The following is a 26390-nucleotide window of genomic DNA, read 5'->3' on the forward strand; positions in this document are numbered from 1 at the left end:
ATATAAAATGATTTTAGATTCAAATAAATGGAAATGATCTTCCGAAACTTTCACGCATATAACCTTATAAAAGTATCATCACACTCATACGTAAAAGTGTGGTTCTCAGAAAAGGAAGTAAACACCAACTGGAGCTCAGATTTTTATTTTCAGTGAATATTGATTTTTAAATAACAATATCGTAAAAAAAATTCGAATACACATTTTTTGGATGCAATTTTTCAACAAATTTGAAACCAAAATTTGACGCAGAGTTTCAGTTTTAGTTATAAGTTCGCATACCAAATTTCGTTTATTAAAGTCAGTGCGTTTTTGAGTCATTATACCTGTATTCATGCGAAAAGTACGAAACGAAAGACGGTCAACCTCTTGAAGCATTTGGATAACAGATAAACATTTTAGACGCTTGAACCAAATTTTATCAATCTAACTTTTTACGCTTCAAAGTTAACAGGTTCACTTGTACTCGTATCACTTGCAAAGAGATGCACTTGTAATGATTAGATTTCATTCAAATTTTGATAGAAATCTGCAAATTCGGTTTAAAGACCATATACCAAATTTCATCCGACAAGCTAAAAGTTCATTTGAATTATCGTATTCATAGACAGGCAGACATAATTCTAAAAATGTTGTTTTTTGAATTCAAGGAATCCAGGAACGTGGAAATTCGTCAAATTCTCCAGGTCGAATTCTTTGACAATACATCTTGTTAAAATACTTCTCTATATAAACTTTGTATTCAAGAAAATAAAAAGGCAAGAACGATGAACATTTCAGAAAAATATATTCAGAAGTAAAGAAGAATTTGAACGACTTTAATAACATTTTTCTCGATAAAAATCAATATGAAAAATGGAATAAAGTTAAATGACATACTTGGATTATTTAGAATAAATTACTAGAATTATCATTAGAGTTCTTTTTATTCGCCATAAAGGTTTTAAACATATCCATGGATTCTTAAGTTGCGCATACAACATTTAAAAAAATGATATATATATAAATTTTATAGAAATAACATATATTTTCTAATGTTCCATGCATCTATGAGATAATCTCTGAAGTTTCAAAGAAGATTGGCAATGCAATTTTTTGGCGTAAATCATTTATTCCAAAGAACTTGGCAATGCAATTTTTTGGCGTAAATCATTTATTCCAAAGAACTTGGCAATGCAATTTTTTGGCGTAAATCATTTATTCCAAAGAATTTGGCAATGCAATTTTTTGGTGTAAATCATTTATTCCAAAGAACTTGGCAATGCAATTTTTTGGCGTAAATCATTTATTCCAAAGAACTTGTTAAGTTGAAAATCAGACGATAAAGAAAGGAAAGAATTTCTAATAATGACGATTACTAACGTAATATTGAAGAAGAAAAATATAGAAGTATATCATGAAAATGAGTAAAATGAGTAAAAAATGGAAAGTGAAGCTACTTTTTGTAATTATTATTATAAAAGATTATGAATATCTTTATTCTCTGTCTCTCTTTCTCTTTCTATATATAGTATTTTATTTTTCCATTGAAAGAATATCACGTCACAGAAAGAGGTTTTCCAATTTTTAAACATATTAAATAAAGCAATAAATAAGTAACAGATATTTTAAAATTCTTTTATCTCAAAACAAACAAAGCGCGTGGTAATTTTCAGTAAAGCTTCCTCTAACAACAGAATTTGGGTTTCAGCACTGGGATACAAATCAGACTAAGGCTTTCGAAGAAATAATAAAATAAATGGAAATAAATATTTTCAGTCGAATGCTCACATAAATGAATTTCGTCGAGTGCATTTATATTTAGAATCCAAAGCTAAAACTTCCATTTAGTTTGGGCAGAATTAATCTTATATTTTAAACTGGATTTCAAAACACATAGACTTAGTATTTCATTCAAACAAGTTTCGTGAGAATAAAATTCGGACCACAGGCAGCGAGTTATTATGTTTAAATCTCTGATCTAAATAACTTCACCCAACTAAGTTTTGTGTTATAATAATGATATATAAGAAACTTTATAAATTTGAAAAAGGGAGAAATCAATCTAACATACCAAATTAATTATTTTCAAACAATGTAGATAATTGAAAATTAAAATCTTCGCATAAAATGAGACAGTCAAAAATAAGAACCCATATTTAATTGTTAGAGATCCAAAATTAAGTTATAAAATTACCAGCGCGATGTCAGCCTTTGACGAGTTGGTGAGCATGACGTAATAGCTGCGTCAAAGCAGATGAGTTTATTTTGATTAGTTAGGAGACGGTCATGAAAAAAATTTTACGTATCTGGTAGCATTTCATTCATTCATAACACACGATTGAAGGTATCTAAATAACGAGAAAAAAGGGGGAAAAAAAGGCTTCAATTTTAATACAATTATATTTAATGTAACCCTATTTTTCAGCATCCCTCCTTCCGTTTATTCCTTCTCAACAAATAAACTTTTCTGTCTAATGTGAAAGGTTAGCCACCAACTCGTTAGAGTCACGATATAACACACTTTAAAGTTCAAAATTAGCAGTGACAAGTGAAATATAAGTGCAAATTTGGAAAGAGACAATCTATATCATTATATTTATAATTAACTAATATTTAAATCTTAATTTTTTTCGTTCCTGATGATCAAGATACGAAAATTTCGTATCTTGAAGCGGGACCACCCCCATTGGTTTTATTTTTAAAAGCCAATGAGTACGATCAGAAGCACTTAAAATATGACGTAAATTTTTAATGTGATACATTTGAGAAGTAAGTTATTTGATTTTGACTTCAGATTAAATCAGAAAGCCGATAAAATTTATTTTTTTATAAGATAATGGATCTATACTACAAACAATATTATAATTATTTTATAATGGAATTACATTAGTTCAAACGCACAAGAAAATTAGACAAATGTAGTGGACATACCATTAGGCACAACACTATGGGAAAATGCTGATGTAGTAACACAACGAAAAGAAGGCAGGGGCTGCTTTGACCTTGGAAAACGATGCCTGTTTCTCCATTTCTGTAACGAAAAGTAAAATATTATTAGCAAAAAACTGTGACAATTCCAAGCGTCATACATAGTAAAAAATGTCCCGCAATTATTTCAAAAATTAATATTGGGTTGGTGCATGATTATCAGGCGTTCTCGAACACTATTTATTATGAAAAAAGAAACATAAAAATTCAACAATAAAATTTTTAAATGATTATTCCGGAGCATAGTCGCCATATGTTTCAATAACTGCTTCAATAACCGAGCGCTAGTTGAATGGTCCACATCGGCCAGCATTCGAGTTGTCAAGCTTTCGTCTCCTTCCATGGCTACCAAAAGTGCCTGGTCGTCGAAATCCGATAGTCGACCTCTTACTGGCTAATCTTCAAAGCTACTGGCGCCAGATATGAAACGGGCAAACCATTCCCAACATTAACTTTCGCTGATTGTGGCCTCACCGTTAGCTCGTTGAGATCGCGAAATGATTGCGCTGCCTATTATTCTTTCTCAAAGTGGTACAGTATAATATGACGAATACGAATATGGTTATCGACACGCATTTTATACAGCGAGTTAAAGAAACGCCTCATAATTATGTACCAATCCAATAAATGGCATGCATTTTGATCTGATGTATTCAAAAAAATCAAAAATTATTTCTCAAAATTTTCTACTATTGGATTCTTTAACAACATAATTAATATATAAATATATAAAAATATTACATATATTTATTAATATTATATTAATGCATAGGTAACATTTTTCTTTGTTCAGTAATAAAATTCTAAACTAAATAACAAATTGGAATATTAACATTGCGCTTTTGCTTTACTAGAAGTTGTCTGCTTTTACCAGTTTTATTTCAATTTAATTATCTATAGAAATAAAATCCAAACTATTGCATACATTTTGTTTTCAAATTCTAATCACCATTATTATGGAATATTTTAGTGAAAATTTCGATAAAATTAATTGTATAGTTAGTTTATTTATAATTACGTTCCCACTATGAAAGAAAATTACATAATGGCATCCAAGATATGTCATTTTGAATTGAGATTAGTAAAAAACACACGACAAAGACAGGTATTTAAATAAAACATTTTATATCGTTGATATTGAAAGAAATCTCTAACTAGAAAAGAGTTTTGAAATTTCCTTTTATTTAAAAAATTGATTCAAACATTTCATTCATATTTGCATTCAACGTCCGCTAAAGATTTAAATTCATTCAATTTAAAATGCTGCTTCTTACAATTTGTATCATTCTTTAAAAATATTAATAGCTTATAGAACAAGAAAATAACTTTCTTTGGTATAACAGATTTAGTATAACATTTTAATTAAAAAAAAGCAGCAGATAATAAAAAAAATTGTGTTTTATTATATTTCATACAAAAGTATTTTTGATAAACTTTATATATATATATATATAAGCTAAGCTATATATATATTGCATAATTTTGTATTTTGTAGGTGCGTGGCAGAACAGAATAAACTTATGAAATTTTAACTTCTATTTCATCGAGTACGGATAATTTATAAAAAGCAGAAGCGTTAATAAAAGCGATATAAAAGCAAACTGCCAGACATTTTCCCTTTCAATGTTTTTATTAACAGAATCTGATAGGGATTTCTTTGACACGTACAGACTTAGGGAAAAAAATGTTGAGTAGCTTTGAAAGATATGTGTAAGTGTTAGGTATTTTGATCCCTTCGTTCGGAGCTTCAGAAAATGCAACAGTCATCAGTTTTCTAGAGCGAGTGTTAGAAATAATTAAATAAAAAAAAAATGGGAATTGGATCAGGAAATAACAGAACACTTTAGAATGAAGTTATCATGGGATAATTTAAGATAAAAACTAGGAAATTAATTAGATTTTAAATTAGATTTAAAAATATCGCACATATAAGTTTGAGAAAATGGTAATTTAGTAATAAATAATTCAAAAAATAAATTTTATAATAATAAAAAACTCTTACGATGATATTCACAATGAAAATAAAAAATACATTTACATTAGCTTTTATAATTATGTCGAGGAAAAACTTCAAACGATATTTAAACACTTTAATAAAAAGAAAAGTTTTTAGTAATAACTGTAAAGAAAACTGCTACTTATTTAACCACACCCAGAAAAATTTCGAAATAAAAGATTCTATCTTTAACATTAGTTTAAAGAAAGAAGAAAAACATGAAAGAAATCTCAAATAAAACTTTATTTACACACAGCATTAACCGTACTAAAAGGAACGCGGCTAACTATTATGACGACAAGCACGTTAAATTACCATGCTTAAGACATATCACTTCTAACTAATTTTAAAAAAAGAATGTGGAGGAGAAAGGAGAAATTTCTTAATCTTAGAGAGCTTGTATAACATTAATAAACGAGAGAGCGCTCGTTATAAAAATTATAGCATTTCTCAAGATAACAAAAATGTCTCCCAAAATGCTTCATTCAAAAAAGTTCTTTGCATCAAAAACAAGCAAATAACTTGTATAAATTAGTCATAAAGTTAAACGGTATATTAAATCGATTAAAAGAAAGATTGGAAAAGCAGAAAGACGAGATTTTAGCATCGGTATTATGCATTTAAATCACATAACTTTCCGGGGAAGTTATTCGTTTCCTTTTTTTGTCTTGAGAATTTTTTAAACCTTTTTTTTATCTAATATCTTTATCATTCTTTCTTTTGATTTTCATAACTAAAGACTGTAAATAAGTTCATTTTGTAATAAGACTGTAAATAAGTCATAACTGTAAATAAGTTCATTTTAATAAATGAATTACAATTCAAAAGAATTCATAGTAATCGCTCACCACTTCTTATGCTTTTATAGAACACAGAAATAAAAGGTTCTTTAATAATAAAACACACTTAAAAGTGAATTAATAAGAAAAAAAAACTTTAAAATCTTTATTAACAAAGAAGAATTTTATTTACATTAAACTTTTAAAACGCTAGAATTCTAATATAGTGACGATAAATGTTTAATCGGTCTTAATTTGTTCTTTACGGACTTGGCATTTAATTGTAGATTTTTTTTTACCTTATCATATGCAAAGAGAAAATATTGTAATCGTCAAAAAATTAGAATTCGAAATTTTACAAATCTTTCATGTTTTAGATCTTCATAGCAATTACGTCTGTCTGTTCGAGAGCAAGTGATTCCAATAATAAAAATATTTAAAAAGAGAATAAAAATAGATAATATTTAGTATAGTGATTTAGCATATTGTTACGAAAAATAATTCAAATCGTCAAGTGGGTTTGTATCATGAAGCAGTCCAATAGGTTTAATAAGAAATGCTTAACGGTGCTTTATTCTATATAGAAAGTATGAAAGCACAATAATAGAACATAGTTGAAACGCACGCGAAAACAACACTCGCAGTAAGAAACAGCACATAATCAGTAAATCAGTAATAAAAAACCGTATCATCACAAAGCGCTCAGAGAGAATTTGCAGGAGAGAAACTTTAGTCAATAGCTCAGGTCTCTACAAGTCAACTCTACTCTAGTCTCATCTAAAGTCCTGCATTGCTGCCTCATCGCGGCGGGGGAGTGTTCCTGGGCGGAACGTTCCTGGCGAAGTACGTCGGGAGAGTATTCTCCTGGCAGGGTCATCCAAAGCGTGAAGGCCATTCCATTATGCTCAGCTAAATGCAATGCCGGCATGAAGCAAAGTCAGACTTCAGTCATTGGTGCCGCAAGGTCCTTGACCTCTTGAAGCTGCATTTTAAGCCCTTTTATCATGACTCGTCGATTAGGAGACAATGAGCACGCTGCGAGGTTGTGCTACATTGTTTGAAGGTGTTCGGGCTCATGGACTTGGTTTGATGTTACGGTCGACCAGGTGAGATAAGCCACAACAACATTCTTCTCTAGTGACTCAGTACTGAGAGACTTTCAGTTTTGTGTCTCGGATTAATATATTATCCGCGAGAAGACTGAGAAACTTTCAGAACAAACGAAATGACTCGAGTCCAAATGGAGCTACCGAAAAGATTCTTGTAGTTTCGGGAATCTTTAATTATGTCACAAATAATCGCCAACTGAGTCGGCATCCATTAGAGCTATCTGCAAGCTGTTTTCCTTACCATGGGATTTACAGGAGAGGGAAATAATATAGTAAATTCATAAAAATATTAAGTGTAGGTCCGTGTCATATTTGAAGCTAAATCGATCAGTGCACAGAAAATCTGCAGACTAATATACTCGCATGCATGTACAAATGCGAAAATTCGAAAGTGTAATAATTTAGATAGCATAAATTTGATACACATTTTTTTTAGATTTAAATTATATACCCTTATTAAATTTGGAATCAAATCCGTCCAAAGATTGTTAAATGGTCTATATGTCTTTACATTCTAATGCATCTAAACACGACGACGTGATATAAATAAAAGAAATTTGGTATGAAATAATATTTCTAAATGCGAGTTAAGTGTAAAATTTAGATTTCAAGAGAAAAAAGCCTCTAAAATGCAACTCGATTTCTGAATTTTATATGTATCACAGAATGCTTATTTGCAAACGTTCATGAGTTTTCCTAAGGTCAAAAGAGGAAGATTACATTTTATTAGACATTTACTATGAGAATTTCGGGCAGAACATTTTTGCTACCCCTCTTTTGCTAATGGGTCTATCATAAAACATGGCTGGCATTCAAAATACCCCACAACAATGTGGAGATGTCGTACAATATCTTGTGCTTATGGAGTAGCTCATTAAGTCAAAAAACATCCCTATCAACTTTGGATTTCACTCTTTAAAATAAGATAAAAATGCTTTGGATTTTTCATCATTTATCGCTTTTTATATATAAATATGATATGAAAATTTCTTCAAAATAATCCACTATTAAATGCTTTGGTATTTTTTTCCCGCTTCAGTTTGTCTTAATACAGGTAATTTAGAAACTATTTGTACAGATTAAATTAAAACCGAAGAAAACATCTGGCATGGGAGTTTTGGAGCAGGTTCCGAAATCTATACTGTCTAAGGTCCCCTAAAGATGTTAATCCGACCCTGATATGAATTTTAAAGAATCTGTGAGTTAATTCTCTTTGGTTCTCAATGCTTGAAATATGAAGGGCATGTTATTATAAATGTAAAGGATTCTGTTTAATTGAATGGAAATAGGTGTAAAAGTTGTTAAGAAACCGGATACTAAACAAAGCCTTAAAGGTTTTTATTTTTTGATTTTCCAAGAGTTTAACAATTATTTAAAAGATTTGAATTAAGAGGCAGAATTTACTTTTTCTTTTGAAGCAATTTAGGCATATAATTTCCGACATCAAAATTTTTCCATAATGTGACAGTATTTTGAAACGTAGAATTTAGTGAATTGATTCAAATATCTTGCTTATATTTCACAATTCATAAATATTCAAATTTTTAAATAAACAAGATATTTGTCTCGCGATTTTCAAAATTTTTCGACAGTCATACTTTAATATTAAAGAAAACATTTAGTTATCTTTCAGAAACAAAACAACCGAAACAATAAATAGAAGTTCTTAGTATACAAAATTGAACCTCTTCCACTTTCTCTATTATTTTTATCGCTAGCTGTTGTTATTCAAATACCCGTATCGTACATAAGATATAAACCTAGCACATGATTCAATTTTATAAGAATTCAAATTACAAAATTTATGACGCTTTTAAGTCAAGGAGAAAAAAAAAGAATTTTTTTTATTAAAAATAAAACGCCGCATAAATATTACATCATTTCACTTTCATTTTACTTCCTTGCCGATAGATGGCAGTGCATCAGCTGTAAGCATTAGCTGCTAAAAACGTGGTTTTTCTCGCATTACGTTCATTTCACCACATGAAAAAAAATTTACATCTTCATTTTTTTTTCTCTTCCAGTTCTGATATGTTGCCATCCTGTTTTTAAAAAGTTTTCTAGCTCCGAGGTGTTTAATCTTGTACGAAAACATTCGGGTGAAAAATAATTCAAACGATCGATAGGAATTGAATGTAAAAACAAGTCGTTATTTTTTTTCTCTCTCTCTCTCTCTTTGCCTTTGAAAAATAAAATAAAGGAAAAAGTTTTTCAGCCTCTTTTCCTACCTATGTGTGTGTATACAGCATGAAGCGTAGCATATTGATTATGCATTTACCCCAAGAGATACGGAATATTTTGGCGCGTATCGGTAGTAAAAATAAATTCCCAAGTTACGTTTCAAGTCGTGAAGTGGCTTGATGTTCCTTTCCCGATTCAACTATTTTCAAAATGGAATAAAATTTTCTCCAACCGTGAGCAGGAAAAAAAAATCCACCCAACTTTTTTTCTATTCCAACACAGAAAGCTTAGGTCTAAAAATACGGTTGAGGAAATTTATTTGCTGTCAGACAAACTTTGACGTCCTCCAAGTGCAAAGAGAATTGGTCATGGTTCTTTGAAAATAGTTCCTTTGGAACTGAATTTTGAATTTGGGCATAAAATGGCTCTTGGCATTTGCAGATTTTCAGGTGCTAATGCTTTGTCCTATGCAATAGAAATAACAAAGGTTTGTTGTTACATGGCAATTTTTGAGAGAAAAATAAAGCAGATATTTCTTTCTGAAAACACTTGCTTTGTGGTATTTTTGCCTTTTACTAGAAATTGAAAGAAAAGATATAACTTTTTTTCAGCAGGAAGTTTTATTTTGGAAGCAAAAAGAAAATTATAAAACTATAAGACTTGGAACTGAATTTTGAATTTGGACATAAAATAGCCCCTCGGCATTTGTAGATTTTCAGGTGCTAATGATTTGTCTTGAGCAATAGAAATGAGGACAAAGGTGGGTTGTTACAATGCAGTTTTTAGAGAGAGCAACAAAACAAATATCTCTTTCTGAAAACACTTGTTTTGAGGCATTTATGTGTTTTACTAGAAAAAGAGAAAAAAGATACATTTTTTTTTCAGCAGGAATTTTTATTTTGGAAGCGAAAAAGAGAATTGTAAATGTGTAAGGCATTGACGGAAATATTGTAAGTAAATTAGAATTTCAATAAAATTCACAACACACTTTTAATTTTCAATTAATACTTAGAAGTTTTCTTTTTTATGATATTTATTTTACATAACAGTAAAATAATACTTCATGAATTTATTTTCAACAACCCATATTTTTTTTTTAGTTTTGTTACGATTATCCTCTTTTTGATAAACGTATATTTTCACTATTTTAACCCTTTCTAGGCCCATGGAAGTATGCTTCTCACCAAATTTATCAATCTTTGTATGAAATTTTGTAGGTTGGCATAAGTTCTGACAAATTTTTTTAGTAAGTCAGAAACTTAGATGTTTCAGTTCTTTATTTCACACAAAATAATGTGTCTTGATTTGTTACTTCATTATTAATTAACCAAATTAATTATTAATCAAACTAAATTTATCTAATAAGCTAAATGAATCCCTTTTCTTATTCTAATTTCAAGTCTAAAAATATTTTAACATAATATGACTAGAAAAAAAAGGCCCTTTAAAGGGTTAATAGACGAAAAAAAACTTGTTCATCTTCTTAAAAGTTTTAATACATTATAACAGCTTTAATCATTATATCTACTATTTATAATGAAGAAATTGTGTGCATGATTTTTTTGTTTTGTTTTTTGTGAATGTGTGCACTACAGGGTAAACCATTTTCCATAAGAATTATTAAATTTGGCACAAATATATAGTGAGTGGGAAGATGCCTTTTGTTGGTATTATTTTTTAGTTATAGTTATTATTAGTTACCTTAGTTATTATTTTTTATTTCAAATTTATTAATAATTTTAATAAACTAAAAGTTAAGAGAAATTTTTGGCATTTTTCAACTATAACTTCAGAAAATATTATTGCACAAAAATCATTTAAACAACTTTTCAAAATTTTGAAAAATATCTTTATAATAATATCAAATGAAAAAAATCGTGTTTTTTTTTTTTTTGAATTCTGATAATATTTAAAAATATTTTTTTGTCGAATATTTAATAATAGAATACATAGTTACCCTAAAATTCAAACTGTTTTTCGTATTTCATCAAATAGAATCACGTGATTTTCTTCTAGTGTTAAAAGCTAAAGAAGAAGAAATGTGTTTAATATCTGTGGAGATTACATGATGAGTAAAAAAAGTAAAATAACAATACCGAGAAAGTTGGAAGATATATGAACTGGTCAGTTACGTTTTTGAAAATAGAATGATATTGTTGGATTTTCATTCAGATGAATCATAAATAGAATGAACAGAACAGGTGCAAGACTATTGAAACAAAACAACTTAAAAACCTATCACAACTGGAGACTTAAAATGTTTTTCTTTAGAAATCATAAGCATCAAATTATGAAAAAAAGATTTATTCAATTACTTTATATAAGTTACTAATTATTTAATATAATAACTGTAAACGAACAATTCTTGTGTATATATATATATATATATATAATTTCGTGTATCTCGAAACGACTCCAACAATTTGGATCAATTTTTATAATTATATACAAACTATATATTTATAAAACATATAATGTCGTGTAATGCCAAATGCTATTGGGAAATAACAAGATACATTTTTCCAACCGCGATTCATTTTGTATGAGGAAATATTTTTAAACTCAAATGCATAGATGAAAAATAAACTTTTGGAAAGATAAATGAGTGTTTCAACATAATATTTGCCATTTCCAAGACACAACCACTGTCCGATTTCGCCAGTTTTTATTCCATATTAAAACATTTGACAATTAGAAAAGTTTTCGATGGTCACGTGTATCCCGCTACTCTCATTTTTCCAGTGATTCACATTACATTCATTGAGGTCATTTTCTATAAGAAGAAAACAGGACAGAGTTGTCTCCAATACTGAGCCAATTTTGCCTTCTATTTCATTTAAAAGAGCACGACCTTTAAATACGTCGTCAGTGGGAGCCGCCTGCCCATAATTTGCACATTATTTTCTTACTAAAGGAAAAAAAATGCAGAAAAATAATTTGATTCATCTTCCAGCCTGAAGTTGCGATTTGGATCAATTTCACACCTTAGATTAAAAGTCAACCAATCAGAATACTCTACACTTATCGTACAGTTTAAAATACTACTTTCATTTGATGTGATAAGATGAAATCATCAAAGTTGGTTGAGAATACAAAATAAATGCAATCAATATCGTGGGCGAACAGCCGGTTGTCGAATGCGGCTAGTGTTAGACTGCCAACAACCACAGTACGCTTCTTCGAATTAAATGTTAACAGATAATATCAGAGAATGTGTATCAGAATATTAATTTTCTAGACTAATAACAAAGCTACAGATTGCATTTCTCTTTCATATAAGGCTGAAATATATCAGATATAAAAGGATCAGCAATATGGATTGAATATAGTTTTCGGTATAAAAACAATTTTTCATATAAATAAATATTAAAATGAAATATAAATAAAGAATTCAATGATGGGTATACGGAGAAGAAATCGGAAGAGATTGAAGCCAAGGAATTTTTTTTTGTCACACTTATTTTTGCATAAACACTTATTTTACTTAATAACATAACATTCCACCCATCCCCCGCTCCCAATAAAAAATTTCATGAGCTTTTATTTGAGATCCTGATTTATATTCTAAAATATATAATTTTTTCATAAATATCACAAATAATATATTTTTTTTACCCTTATAGCCTCCCCCTCCTCACAGAAAAAGCCTTATATTTTTTCAACTGCGAATAGAGATATACGATCAAACATAGCTCAACATGGTTATATGAGCCGGATAAATTACGACACAAACCAAAGACAGTTCCCAAAAAGCGTACAATTTAGTGCCTAATAAAAACAGCGGGAAACAGAACCCTATGCAATTTGTCGTATAAATAAACCGACCGAAAATATTTAACAGCTGCGGTAGTCAGAATAAGCAATAAGTACGGCGAGGTGTAGAAATATTCTGCAGAACATGTGTTGGAATTGTATTATTACTAGAACCTGAAGAACAGCACATTTATTTAGTCCTCCTTTTTATATCCACCTATACCGAATTAAAATATAAACAATCCTTTCCAATTTCGAATGTAAAGAAGAGAAATTAAAAAAAAAAACCATAATGATTTTTCTCTTAAGTCCCAAAAATATTTTAAACATTTAAATAATAAATGCTTCTTTAGCATGATCAATGCCTGCAGAAATATGCCTGGTAAAATCATGCACTTTTATCAAACCATACTGTTACATTGTACTGTTACGTAATCTATAAACATACGTATCATTATATATATAACGTACATTTTCTGTGAAGTTAGTATCATCGCTGAAAAGAGAGATTTTCAAAGATTCCTAAAGAATGTCAAATCAGTGACATCCGCGATGAACCTGAGGACAAAAATGAAGTTTCTGGAAAATGCAGGAATTTCGGTATTATCTCTATTAGGAAACAAGGTCAAATCTTTTTAGAAAATACCATACCCATTTTGAAGGGTATGGTATTTCACACGTTCACACATAGAGAAAAGAATGCTCCATTTAAAGTGCTGATAGTAGAGTCAGCTCTTTAATTGTTTTTGATGTTGTTGTTGTTGAGAGCACTATTTGCTAATGTATTGTTAGAGTCAACAAGTATCATCCTTTGCGAAATGTGCGCTCCGGTATTCTTGGAATTTTTGTAGAATAAAACCTCATTTCCCATTATCCAGGGCAATGAATTGCTGTTACCATAATACTTATAAATTTCGATATAAAAACCATTCAATATGTTTAAATACAAAGAAAACTAAAAATAAATTTTATATAAAGATAATTTTAAAGAACTAATTGCACATTTAAGTGGTGCAAACAAAATTCTGTAATATTTCATTAACTTGAAATTTTAAATTTCAAAAACTTATTAATATATTAAAAATACATTTACAATTTTACTTAAATACATTTGAAATTCAATATTTATTCAGAGAAACAAGGAAGATCTCTGGATTTTGAACTACACATAAAAAAGAAATGAAAGACCAGATACTTGGAGAGATGATAAAAATGATCTATGCAATATGAAATCAGAAAACAATACATTACTGAATAGAGATATAAACAATACATCACTGAATAGAGAAAAGTTCAAAGTTATCTTTTATGTATTCAAAAAATAACAATACAAGAGGTGATATAGATTGCTCACGAAAAATGGTGGTGCCTTAGGAAAAGCAGTTTAGATACCACAGCATGTAAAGTGTAAATACATTATCGCAGTGAAGCCAACAGTATAAAAGACAGCTTCAATGCATTACATAAGACTGCTACTCTTCAGGATTTGCAAAATCGAGTTGATACAGCAGTGATGAATTAACCAGTAACTTCACGTGTGGGAAGAAATGGACTTTCAATTCAATATTTGCCACAAAACAAATGAAACTCAAATTGAATGTACTAAATAAAACTCTGACCATTCATAAATATCTTAGGTGCTTGCATGTATTTTAATCAGCGACATCTATTGGTAAGCATGCGAAGTATTTATATAAACGACAATGGATTTGGGTTTTACCAATTTACTATTACTTTAATGTTATCATTTTGAAAGTTTTCCATTTAGTATTATTAAATTATTCAGTCTACAAAAACCACAATCATGGAACGCCCCAAATTGCATTTTCGACATTCATTGCTTTTTTTGTTTGATTTGAAGAAATCTGCTGCTGAAGCCCATCAGACACTTTTAGAAACTTATGGTGATGCTGCTCTGTCATATCCCAACTGTTGGTTTTGGTTTCAAGATTTAAGAGAGGTGATTTCGATGAGAATGACAAAGACCAAAAATAAATAAATAAATAAATAAATAAATTCGAGGCAATCAATTGCAAGACTTATTGGACGAAAAAAATTATAGAAAATGATAGTAAATATTTTGATTGATTTGAAAAAATTCGAAAACAATCAATTGCAAGACTTATTGGACGAAAAAAATTATAGAAAATGATAGTAAATATTTTGATGGATTTGAAAAAATTCGAAAACAATCAATTGCAAGACTTATTGGACGAAAAAAATTATAGAAAATGATAGTAAATATTTTGATGGATTTGAAAAAATTCGAAAACAATCCATTGCAAGACTTATTGGACGAAAAAAGTCGTAGAAAATGATGGAAAATATTTTGATTGATATATATTGTACCAATTTTTCTCACTAAATGCTATTTTAAAGTGAAAAAAATGATCAAAATACATGCAAGCACTCAATATTTTCACTTTTATGTGTCTCTTTGTGGATCTAAATATTTTAAATCTGTCCTTTTTTAACTAACTACATTAAAGCTAAATGAAATTAACATTACAAAAGGAAAAAAAAAACTAACCGACATTTGGCTTATCCAATGTCGAACACTAAACGAAATAATAATTTAGTACAAACGCTCTATTTTTACCATTTAACGTGACAGAATAAATTGCATCAAATCGAATCAACGCACTTTTTAACCTTGAGCCCGTAAAAGCATGCAATAAAAGCTGTTTATGCTCTTCAGTGCATAGAATTGCAAGGAAAGACCTTAATTGCTTTGCCGGACTCTTCATTGATTTGCAAAAAAATACTAACTTCCCTCCCTAACGATTTATCTTTTTCCCGGAATAAAGAGCCATGGCGAAATGAAACGAGATTCGGAAGTGTGATTAGAGGAAAAGAAGGAAGTTAATATTTTCTGAAATGGAAGCTTTTCAAGAATGTACCCAAAAATTTGCATCCTTTGGTATGAATATTTTTTAATCTTTTTTCATAATACAGTCTCAAATTTTTGTCAAGAATAAAGTTTCTAATAAAGGATGAAGTAACCAAGAGAGTGATCTTGCTGATTACAGGGAAGCAAGGGTAGTCAAGAAAAGGAAATGGGATTTGTTCCATTTGGAATACGATACATCGTTTTTAGTTTCTGTTGTAAGAAGTATGCAAAGATAAAAAAAAAATCGACCAAAGTATGTTGATGAATATTTACATTTTAGACATATTTTGGAAGGAAGACTACATTATGGAAATTATATCTGAAACCCAGATTACTTAACCAGTGGTAGTGACTTCCGTAAACCTTTCTCGTTATTCTCTTAAAGAAGATGTTACCTACCTCAACCCCTTTCCTAAAAAATTGCACCTTGGACTAGGCCACAAATGTGAATGCCAACAGTCCTCAAATTTATATATTGTTTTAATATTACACAAGAGAATTTCGTGTTTCGTATTATGATTAAAAGAAATTGGCAATTATATACTGATTGCACGGTATTAGTGAACAATAATTACGAAATAATGATCTTCGTAAGTGTTTAATACGGAACCAGAAAACGAATAAGCATTTTGGACACTTTTTCCAAAATCGATTAAAATCAAAATTTGACACAGAACAACAACTTCATTCTCAAAATAACGTGTTGAGTTTCATTAATTTATGTTATGGGTCTTTGAGTTGTCGCATTCACGTGCGAACCTACCGATCAAAAGGCGGTCAACTTCTTATTTTGTTCAAAATTTAACTTGATTTTATATGAAACTTTAGATGAAGAAACCTGTGTATCAATTTTTATCCATCTAAATTTCTAGATTGCTGTTATCGTATTTCCTGAATTCGGGCAGCAAGATAAGCAGATTCCTTTCAATGGATTTCATTCAAAATTTGAAAGAAATCTACAAATTTGGTGTAAAAACTGCCTACCAAATTTCAAAGCGTTGTGGAAATATCCGGTTCATATATATATACATATATATATGTAACATTATTTTGTTTGAAGCAGAATGCAGGTTCAAAGCAGTGAAGAGACATTTTGGATTTTTAATTTCGTTTTATTCTCTGTCGGGAGGCAGGCATGATTATTTACAAGAAGGCGCAGCGCGGCACAAAAACAGAAGTAGGGAAGAAGGAACAAAACAAATGATCACTAGTCTTATATAACATGGGATTTCCGGCCACACGCCAATTCAATACATTTGACACCTGGCAAGGGCACTGAAGGGATCACTTTCATTTGATAATTAGATTGATGGCGCAGTACTTTTTACACAGCTTCAGTTGAATTAATTAAACCGAAAGTGGAATTGGATCAAGGAATAAGAGAATGAAATTACTATGGGCTAAATTAAGATAAAGCTTTGGAAATTAATTTGGTTTAAATTAAAAGCTTAAAATATCATATATATGTTTTGTTATATATATATATTGTTTTGTATTTCCTTTCTGTTAAAATGGTATATCTGTTGAGCATAATTTCAGGGGATTTTCGGGTCACGAGGAATCATTATTAGACAATGTCTGTATTTCCTCACAGAAAAAATCCCTTTCTTTGAATCCCTGCCTGAGGGTGACCCTTGAAAAAGTCTTCAGGCCGGATTCTTTTTTTATAATTTTTTTGGTTTAATTTTTATTTGATTTTTGTTTTTCCTATTAACTTGATTCTAATACTTTTGTATATATATATATATATATATATATATATATATATATATATATATATATATATATATATATATATATATATATATACAAAAACATGTTTTTTGGTCTTGAGGATATCTGAAGTCTGGAGATTTGTCGAAATCTCGAGTTCAAATTTTTTGACGATTACAACATTGTCTCTTCTTAAATTTCCTATATGAAGAAATAAAAAAAACAGAAGATTCAAACGAAACACATTTGGTGCTTGATCTTAACAACAAATTTGTAAATTTCTATCAAATTTTGAATGGAATTAATCTAAACATATGAAGTCTGTCACTTTCACTGTATGCAATGAACGGATTAAGCCTCCTAAGAACCCGCTGTCAATACAAATCTCGGAAGCCTTTTTCCCATTACCAGCGCTCAAAACCAATATTCATTTTATATATAAATAATTTTAATAACCAATTTTGATCAATTTTATTGTTAGGAGAGATAGAGATAAAAATAACAAATGCGAGATGTACCAATGAATGTAGATTGAACTTTTCACTTTAGATAATATACAAAATGTCAAAGTGAAATATGAACTCATCTCTACTTATAATAAGGATGAATGTATGTTCATAACTTACGATATATGCATGAATATAAAATTGATTAAACGTTATACAATAGGATAACAATCCAGTTTCTTATTGTGAAAAAGTTGGTATATAAAAAGAAATCGGTTGATGCTATAAAAAGCAAAGTAATTGAGCACATTGAAAGCATAAATTATAAAATATAACAAGCCTTTGTTTGAAGTCGAGACATTTTATGCCTTCCATACGTATCATTTGATACTAACTGTAAACTGCCGCAAAGTTATTTGATTCACCCCTATTTATATAAGTTCTTTTCTACTAATAGTTAAGAGGTACTAACTTTAGAAAAACATTTATTTAGTCCTATAAACTTTATTTCCTATATTTTAGTCTTTATTATATCTCGCAATTGATTTTCCTACATATTATTATGGCTTTAAAAATATTTTTGTGTGGAATTAAAATTGGATGATTAACTGATAATTATGTTCCAAAAAATATCGAAATGTATTGTACTTACAAATGTACAAAATTATAAGAAATTCGGCATATCAAGAAGATAATGGAAAATATATAAAAAAAATTCCATCTTTACGAATACAAAAGACGCCTAGCTCAAAAATTCGCGTAAAAAGAATTTCACACGATTACACATCCGTTCAAAGAATATTTAACTTATCAAAATGCTTCATTAAATTATTTAGCTGCTGTAAAAAAATAAAACAAAAAATGATGAATACACAGAAAAGTTAACTAGATTGCAAATCTCCATAAAACTGAGACGGAAATGAAATGCATGAAAATTTATGACGAAAATGATAATAATTTTTAAGACGAAAGAATGAAAAAAAAAAAAAACCAGGAGATAAAATTAAATAATAAAATTTAAAAGTTTGCATTTTCTAGGCATGTTTACTTTATTTCATTATTGAAATAAACTCGTAAAATATTTAATTAAACTTCTTTAGCGTCGAATTTCTGTTACGATCTTTTGTTTGAAAAATGTTTATAGTTTTATGCCGAAACTTTAAAACGCATATCTAAAGCAACTACAGCTACCTTCTGTAAGATCTAAATGAACTATAAAATTCTTTTTCTTTTTGGCCATCGCAGCACGTTTTGCCAATTTTCGAGGCATTTTATCTTCTTTTTAGAATATGAATCACTCAGTTCAAGAAAAAAGTTTTTTTTGCTTAGGTTTTTTATTAATACCAACATATTAAATATTAAAAAGAAAAAAAATGAATATATGAAGAAAAAAAAAAGTCATTTTAGAGCCTAATAGACTCAACTTTCAGACAAAAAAAATTCCAAATATCTCATTAATTTGCGTTAAGGAAAAGAATATGGAACAAACTTAGTAAACAACTTCAATAAAGGCGGGAGAGAAAAAAACAGAAAAGTTTCATAACTTTTTTGCCTTTTGTTTTGGCAGAAACAGTCTAAAATTTCCCTAGTATTAGTTTGTTTATAGCAGTGGATGAGTTTTAAAAGTAAAAATATTCTTTATGTCGGGGATCTCACATTTTCTTGAGTCTTCCAGACGACGAAAAGGTGAGATTAGAAACGATTTCCCACTTGAAGATGAATAATTTTGTTTGGATTTTTCTAGTTGATCAAATTGAAATATGTAAAATGAAATATTTTTAACATTACCACAAAGTTTATTAAAGAAGCAAATATTTATTAAATTAATATAAAATCAGTGTTTTATTAGATAAATGCAGCATTCGCAAAATTTGAGAAAAAAATGTATATTAAAAATATTTTTAGAAGGCTTATCTTTGTAATTTTCGTAGTTGAAAACTACCCTGGAAAGTCAATAAATCATTTACCCCTTAAAAATGCTTCTAGAAAATATTGTCTTTTTAAATACCACCCTCTTCTCTACTTTACAGCTGCTTTAATTCATATTAAGAAAATAAAAATTAGATAATCCAAACCCACTTAGTAAATAAAAATTAAAATAATTTTATCATATGAGTAGAACTAATAAAAAAAGCCAATACCACTTCAAAAGAATACTAACAAATATATTAAACTTGTTGGTATTTTTTTCTTTTCTTTTTTTTTTTTTAAAAATACTTGTTTTAAAATAAATAAGTAAAAAAAAATGTACTTTTTCGATCAACATTTTCTTTGATATTGTGAATTTTTGTTAAGGCAATTCAAAGTAAAGTTGAATAAGAAAAAAAAAAGAGTGAATACAGAGAGATACGAAGGCGGCCACATAGCATCTGCTTGGGCAAGCGAATCCAAATTACAGATATGGGTGCAATGTAATAAGCTAGATTTCCTAGCCCAACATCAACAAAACTTAGGAACCTTCTATAAAAGTCAGATAGGTTTGCAATGCATATTTTGAGCAATTTATTGAGGAAAAAAAATTAATTAACTTAAAGAATTTTCTTTTTTAATTTTTCAAAATCCAGACTAGCATAGCCAGGAATGAAAATCTTCAAAAAGATTCAGACAGAGAACAAATTACCACCTAAATTGTCAAAGAAACGACGTGAAAAGTCCTTGAGTAATTCAATATTATACAAGGTAATCACGACGACCTTTCCCAATTACAAAATTTTTCAGTAGAATGCTACTCTGATATATACATAGTTATGTCTTTTATAAATACTGCAAATGAGTTAAGAATAATAATTGGTAGCTCTGATGAGATGGTGGCTGGTCTTTTATCTTAGACAGATTAATGCATTTCGTATGGGGGAAAAAGTATGAAATGGAGAACGAATCACGGATAATAAATACTGTTGTAATAAATAGGATTCTATCGAACTTGGCGTTTTTTTTTAAAGTTTCTAAGGAGTTTGTTGGCAGATTCGTGGCACTGTCTGGCGAATTTTAATTCACAATGTCTCTTAAGATATCAAAATAAGCTCGTCTGAAATCATGCAAACGCTACGTCACATACGCCAACTCGTCAGCCAGGCTTTACCTTTATTAATTTTAATAAAAAAAAAATTAAATTACATCTATGATTACAAATTTCAAGTTATCATGTAAGAACATAATTAATTTTTAAAGTCATTATTTGTTTTAATTAATTTAAGTCATTAACCAGTTTAAACCGTTTGAAAGAATTACGAGACTTTTCTATCGGTCTCTCTCTCTCTCTCTCTCTATATATATATATATATATATTATGATAATTTTTTTAAACTTTCATTTTCAATTTTTCTAGCCTGCAAATAAAGTTTCGGAGCTCGATCGATTTTGAGATGAAATAACAGCTATGATGCCATAGTTCTATGTCAACCATTTAAAAATGCATCTGCTGTCAAAGAAGCATACGTAATAATAAAGCAATACTGATAAAAGCAGGTCAACATGCTAAAAACGCATCGTTTTCAAATAAGCATACATAATAATAATGCAATATACTGATAAAAGCAAGTAAAAAAAATATATCCAATTAAAAATGATGATGAAAATTGCCATTTATGCCTTAATCATTGCCTACGCGATTTCGAGCTTCAAAACCTCCTAACCAAAACAACATCATGTTCTCAGATGATAATAATATTCATTTCTTAATAATTTGGAGAAGATGTTAAGATGGTAATCTAGTTCTCGAAATAAATATTTGTTAAGAAATACAGTACACGTTATCCTAAGTTTCAATGTTACAATAAGCGTGAAAGGATATGGCAAAAAATTCTCTCCCACAATTCACAAAGAAATAATGAGAAGTGGAGTCCATGGCGTATCCCTTTCGAAATGTCAAGAATGTTCTACAAGAATTAACGAACTGTTGAATCAGAATAAGAGGTATGGTCTTGGCATCTAGAGGAGTATGTTCAATGACTAAACAACTTTTGACAGCAAATGTTTTTGTTTGGTACCGTAGAAATACAAAAACATTTACGTTCTCTCCCCCCCCCTTCTTTGTGTTATGCTCTTTCGTTACAGATTAATTATGAATTCATAGTTTGTTTACATACACAGCCTTACTGCGCCATCTATCGGTGGATAAAAATATTTTAAGTGTAGGGTTACGCAATAACAAAAATTTGATATTGCAGTTTCCAATGGTTATTTCGTGCTGAAACTTCGCAGTCAGGCATACTTCCTCTTTCTCTACTTAATGTATTCAGGCATTGCTGAATATTAAAAAATATTTAATTAGTTAGATTTCGACTATTTCTGAGATGCTATGAAACTTTTAAAATTCATTTTCTATTTTCAAAAATATTTGATGTATTATTTCTATGCTAAGAATCTGATTCTCTTTTCACGAGGAAAAATTTATGTAAAAATAAACTAAATTTTTCATGAAGTTTATGAAAAGTTTTAATGCCTATCAGCCCCAGAAGATTCTATTTTACATGCAAACTCGGAGAAGAGTATCGAATGTTTTAAAATGCTTTAACACGCTTCATTTAATAGAGGAAATTACCCATTTGTTCACCTGAAAATTCTCGCACGCAAATTCATTTACCCACCTGTGGTTAATATTCATTTTAGTTTGTGGCATTTGCATATAAGTGCAGCCTAGTGGATAGGCGTATTGCTCCCAAGAAATGCATATCGTTGAAAAATTCAGTTGTATATAAAAGAGGAAAGTAAATTTTTTTTCGAAGCATCTTATTATTTTAAGAGATGACATACAACGCTTCAGATGAAATATGTTACTCAATATCTTAACTGCATAAATTTAAGAAAACTAAACAAATTTAAGCGAAACAGTTTTAAAGACAGATTTCTACGAACTTCATATTTAACGATAAAAATTAAATACACACAGAAACTTTAGTTTTGTATGTTCGTAAGAATTTTGCGAATGCGTAGCGGAAAAGACAAATTTTTGAAACCATAATTTCGATTTATTTCAACACGGGATTCATAATTTGTACAAAGGAGATGCGATGATAAAATGATGTTTGTTTACATTGCTATACAAAAGCAAAGTGACAGAAATTTTTCCCGTCAGTGATTTTACTATAAGATTCTGAGTGAGATTTCTTCGCCACTTGTCGATTTCGGCAAGGGGAATCTTAGGTACTCTTTGAAAAGTATGAGTATAGGTTTTAGAGATTTTTATCTCTTTGTTTATAGCGTGGAAATGACGGAGTCAGCAATTTTGTTAAGCTCGTGCTAGAAATAATTAAATAAAAAAAGGTGAGAATTGTGTCAAGAAATAAAAAGAACATTTTAGAATGAAGTTAATATAGGCTAAATTAAGATAAAAATTAGGAAATTAATTAGGATTTAAATTAAGATTATATATATATGTGTGTGTGTGTGTGTGCGTGCACATGTGTGTGTTATTTTCATAGTCACTTGTTATGTTATTTATCACGAAATCATTAGTTAATGGCCCCAGATATGATTAGTAGTTAACTATGTAAAACCCCCTTTTTATGAGGGATTTCTTTAGTGTGAGCGGTAGAGACAGTGATCAGTTCCAAATTTAATCCCAAATTTTATTCATATACTGAAAAGGGACACATCACAAAAATAAAACATAAAAATACGAAAAGAAACACAAACACTCTAACAGAGCAACACTCTCCTCTTCAGTTTCAGACCGATCTCCCCCTTCATTCCCGCTCTCCTCCCACACTCTCCGTTAGGGAAGCTAAGTGGTGAGTGGCGTTGCCAAAATTGGAGTGTCTTACAAACTAGAAAATACTTTGCGAATTTTGTATGAAATAAATATTGTAATCAAACGCAGGAGGGCGCTCCCCGGTTTCTACAGAGATGCAAGAATATTACACTTCTCCGGCGTAAACGTAATTTTTCCTTTTATTTTTATTTAATTTTGTTGTATTGTAATTAGTTTATGTAGTGTCTATGCATAGTTAAATTCATTTGTGAGGGTATTTAGCTTTTTTTTATTGCATTGTCTCACTTACTGAATATTCAGCAAGCCGGTTATATATCGCTGCAGTATTTTATATTCGTTCTTGTGTTTATTTCCATTTCAACGCAAAATAAAACACGATTCTCCTTTATTAAACTTAGGTCCACACTTAAAATTTTTTTAAAAAACTAAATTATGTTGGGTATATTTCGGGTTAATACATGCCATTATGACCTTTGTTTATAGATTATGAAGTTGTGTTTTTTTAAATACATGTGACAATCCTTCTACGAGATTTCAGCTTTTAGGCTGAAATATCGTAGCATCATCAAGTTTTAGAATTGATTTTCTTTTTAAAAAATGCCAGCCTAAAACTGCTATAATATTGAAAAATAAATAAAAATACGCCAGAGCGATTGCCCATTGAACCAAATTCCGCCAATGCAAAACTTTTAAGTAAAACCGAAAAAATCTTCTGAGAATTATCCAAATAAATGAATAAACACAGAAATAGATTTTTTTTTTGTTTATGAAATATTAAATCCATGTAATAAACTAAAATAATTTAAGAAATAAACTGATTAAAAATAATGAAGCACATACGGCAATCTAAATAACGCAAATTATATATTCACAAATTCAACTTGTTTAAAATGTTTTAAGTAAATAGTTTTTCTAATACCATGCATTGTACAGAAAAAAATACCATCTTAAATATGATAAAAAATAATAAACACAAATAAAAAAAAGGAGGGGATATTGATAGTTATATTTTAATCAACACATAAAATCAAATATTTTATTCGACAAATTTTAATTCAACGAATGGGTAAGATTTTAAATGTAAAGATATAAAAAACAACGTCTTACAAAATTCAAAACCAAAACCAGGCACATATTATTAATCAAACGAAGTAATCCTATTTATTGTATTTTCTTTGATAAGAGATACCAAGCAGCATTAATATCGGATGATAGATTATAATGATTCTGATATAATATATATATATATATATATATATATATATATATATATATATATATATATATATATATATATATATATATATATATATATATATATATATATATATATATATATATATATATATATATATATATATATAGTCTTAGAAATCGTCGTTATTTACATAAGATTAATATATAGAATATGAGATTAATTATATAGATATATTTTTACAAATCAGTAATATCGTTTCTCTGTGCACATAGCCTATAGTAAAGGAAAGAGATTTGCAGATTCTTTTAATGTACTCAATGCCAATGAACCCAGCCTTGGCGACAAGCTTAATATTCATTTGAGACAAATTTGGAGACAAAAATGAAGATTCCAAAAAATACAAGAATGATGGCGTTATCTATATTAGGATTCGAGACCCCCGATTTTTCTAGAAAATTCCAAGCTCAATCAGAAGACTTATTTATATAAACGCAAGGACCTAAAGCGAGTTTCCCAAATGAATTGCTTCTTTTGAGTATTTTCACAACGCAAATTCCTTAACTACCTTTTGAGCGTTATTTTGATGTCGTTTTTTGTTGATAACGTTTTGTTATTTTAAACTTAATTAAAATAACATTATTCTGAGCGAATAAATATCCTTTCCTTGATTTTTTTGTAATATTTATAAATAACTTTATGGGCATTATATCTTCAAACTCAAATTTAAAAAGAAGTGATTGGTCCTATGATTTGGCAGCTCCAAGTTTTCTATTCATTTTGAAACAAAATAATCGCAATTCAATAAAACCACCTTTTTCACTAACGTCTACCACTTCTTTTTTTTTCTTTTTTTTTTTTTACTTTTTCATATAAGAAAAAAAAATATTGTTATCGTCGAAAAATTCGAGTTTTGACACATGTCCTTTTTAGATCTATTTTAATTATATTTATTTCTTTATATTCTTTCTTTATTCAATTGAAACTTTCTGTTCGCGCATGCGTGCTCCCAACCAATCATGCGATCGCGAATGTAAAAAAAAGATACCTGAGGAGACGCCGTGTGGATTTCGGCAACAACTGACGTGGGTAATCACAGTGCTAAGTATGAATCGAAAACCACATTAACTAAAATTCTTGTCATCTGAGTTAATGTTTTGTGTTGTAAAAAAATTAGAAAATGACAACATTGGTTCGTCATTATTTTATCAAATGGACAGTGGATTTTAAGCCAGACCACTTAAAAGAATTTGCATATTAACTAGAAAAAAAGTTATATGATAGGAAAAGAAAATCCAAATTAAAATGTAATCTAATATCATTTATTTAGACATTAATAATTAAAGAAACGAAATATGCATACTAAAGAATACTACCTATTTTTCCGGAAGCTCAAGAAAAGCGCGGCTTTAAACTGGAGTTAGCAAAAAAGAACACAGAAAAGAAATTTTTCAATAAGAAATCAAGTTACGATTAAAATAATTGGCCTTATCAGTTTGAAGATAAAAAAAAATCATAGATCAATCTATTAAACACACAAATCTTCAAATAGGGTCACCCATCAAGAAAAGTGTTTCAAGGTTCTAATCTCTTATGCAAGCTCTTCAAAACGAAAGTGGAATCAATGAGCAAAATGAAAATCTGA

General features: G+C 29.2%; 1 protein-coding gene across 1 annotated transcript in view; it reads right to left on the bottom strand.

Moving 5' to 3' along the window:
* The window catches only part of LOC129962594 (calcium uniporter protein, mitochondrial-like), a 483918-nt gene that overhangs the window by 38917 nt on the left and 418611 nt on the right, over positions 1-26390 (bottom strand). The window contains exon 3 of the mRNA XM_056076397.1: positions 2914-3013. Within this exon, the coding sequence (XP_055932372.1) occupies positions 2914-3013 (100 nt within the window). The remainder of the gene's footprint in view (positions 1-2913; positions 3014-26390) is intronic.

Source organism: Argiope bruennichi, chromosome 3, assembly GCF_947563725.1.
Source record: "Argiope bruennichi chromosome 3, qqArgBrue1.1, whole genome shotgun sequence".
NCBI classification, from domain to species: Eukaryota; Metazoa; Arthropoda; class Arachnida; order Araneae; family Araneidae; genus Argiope; species Argiope bruennichi.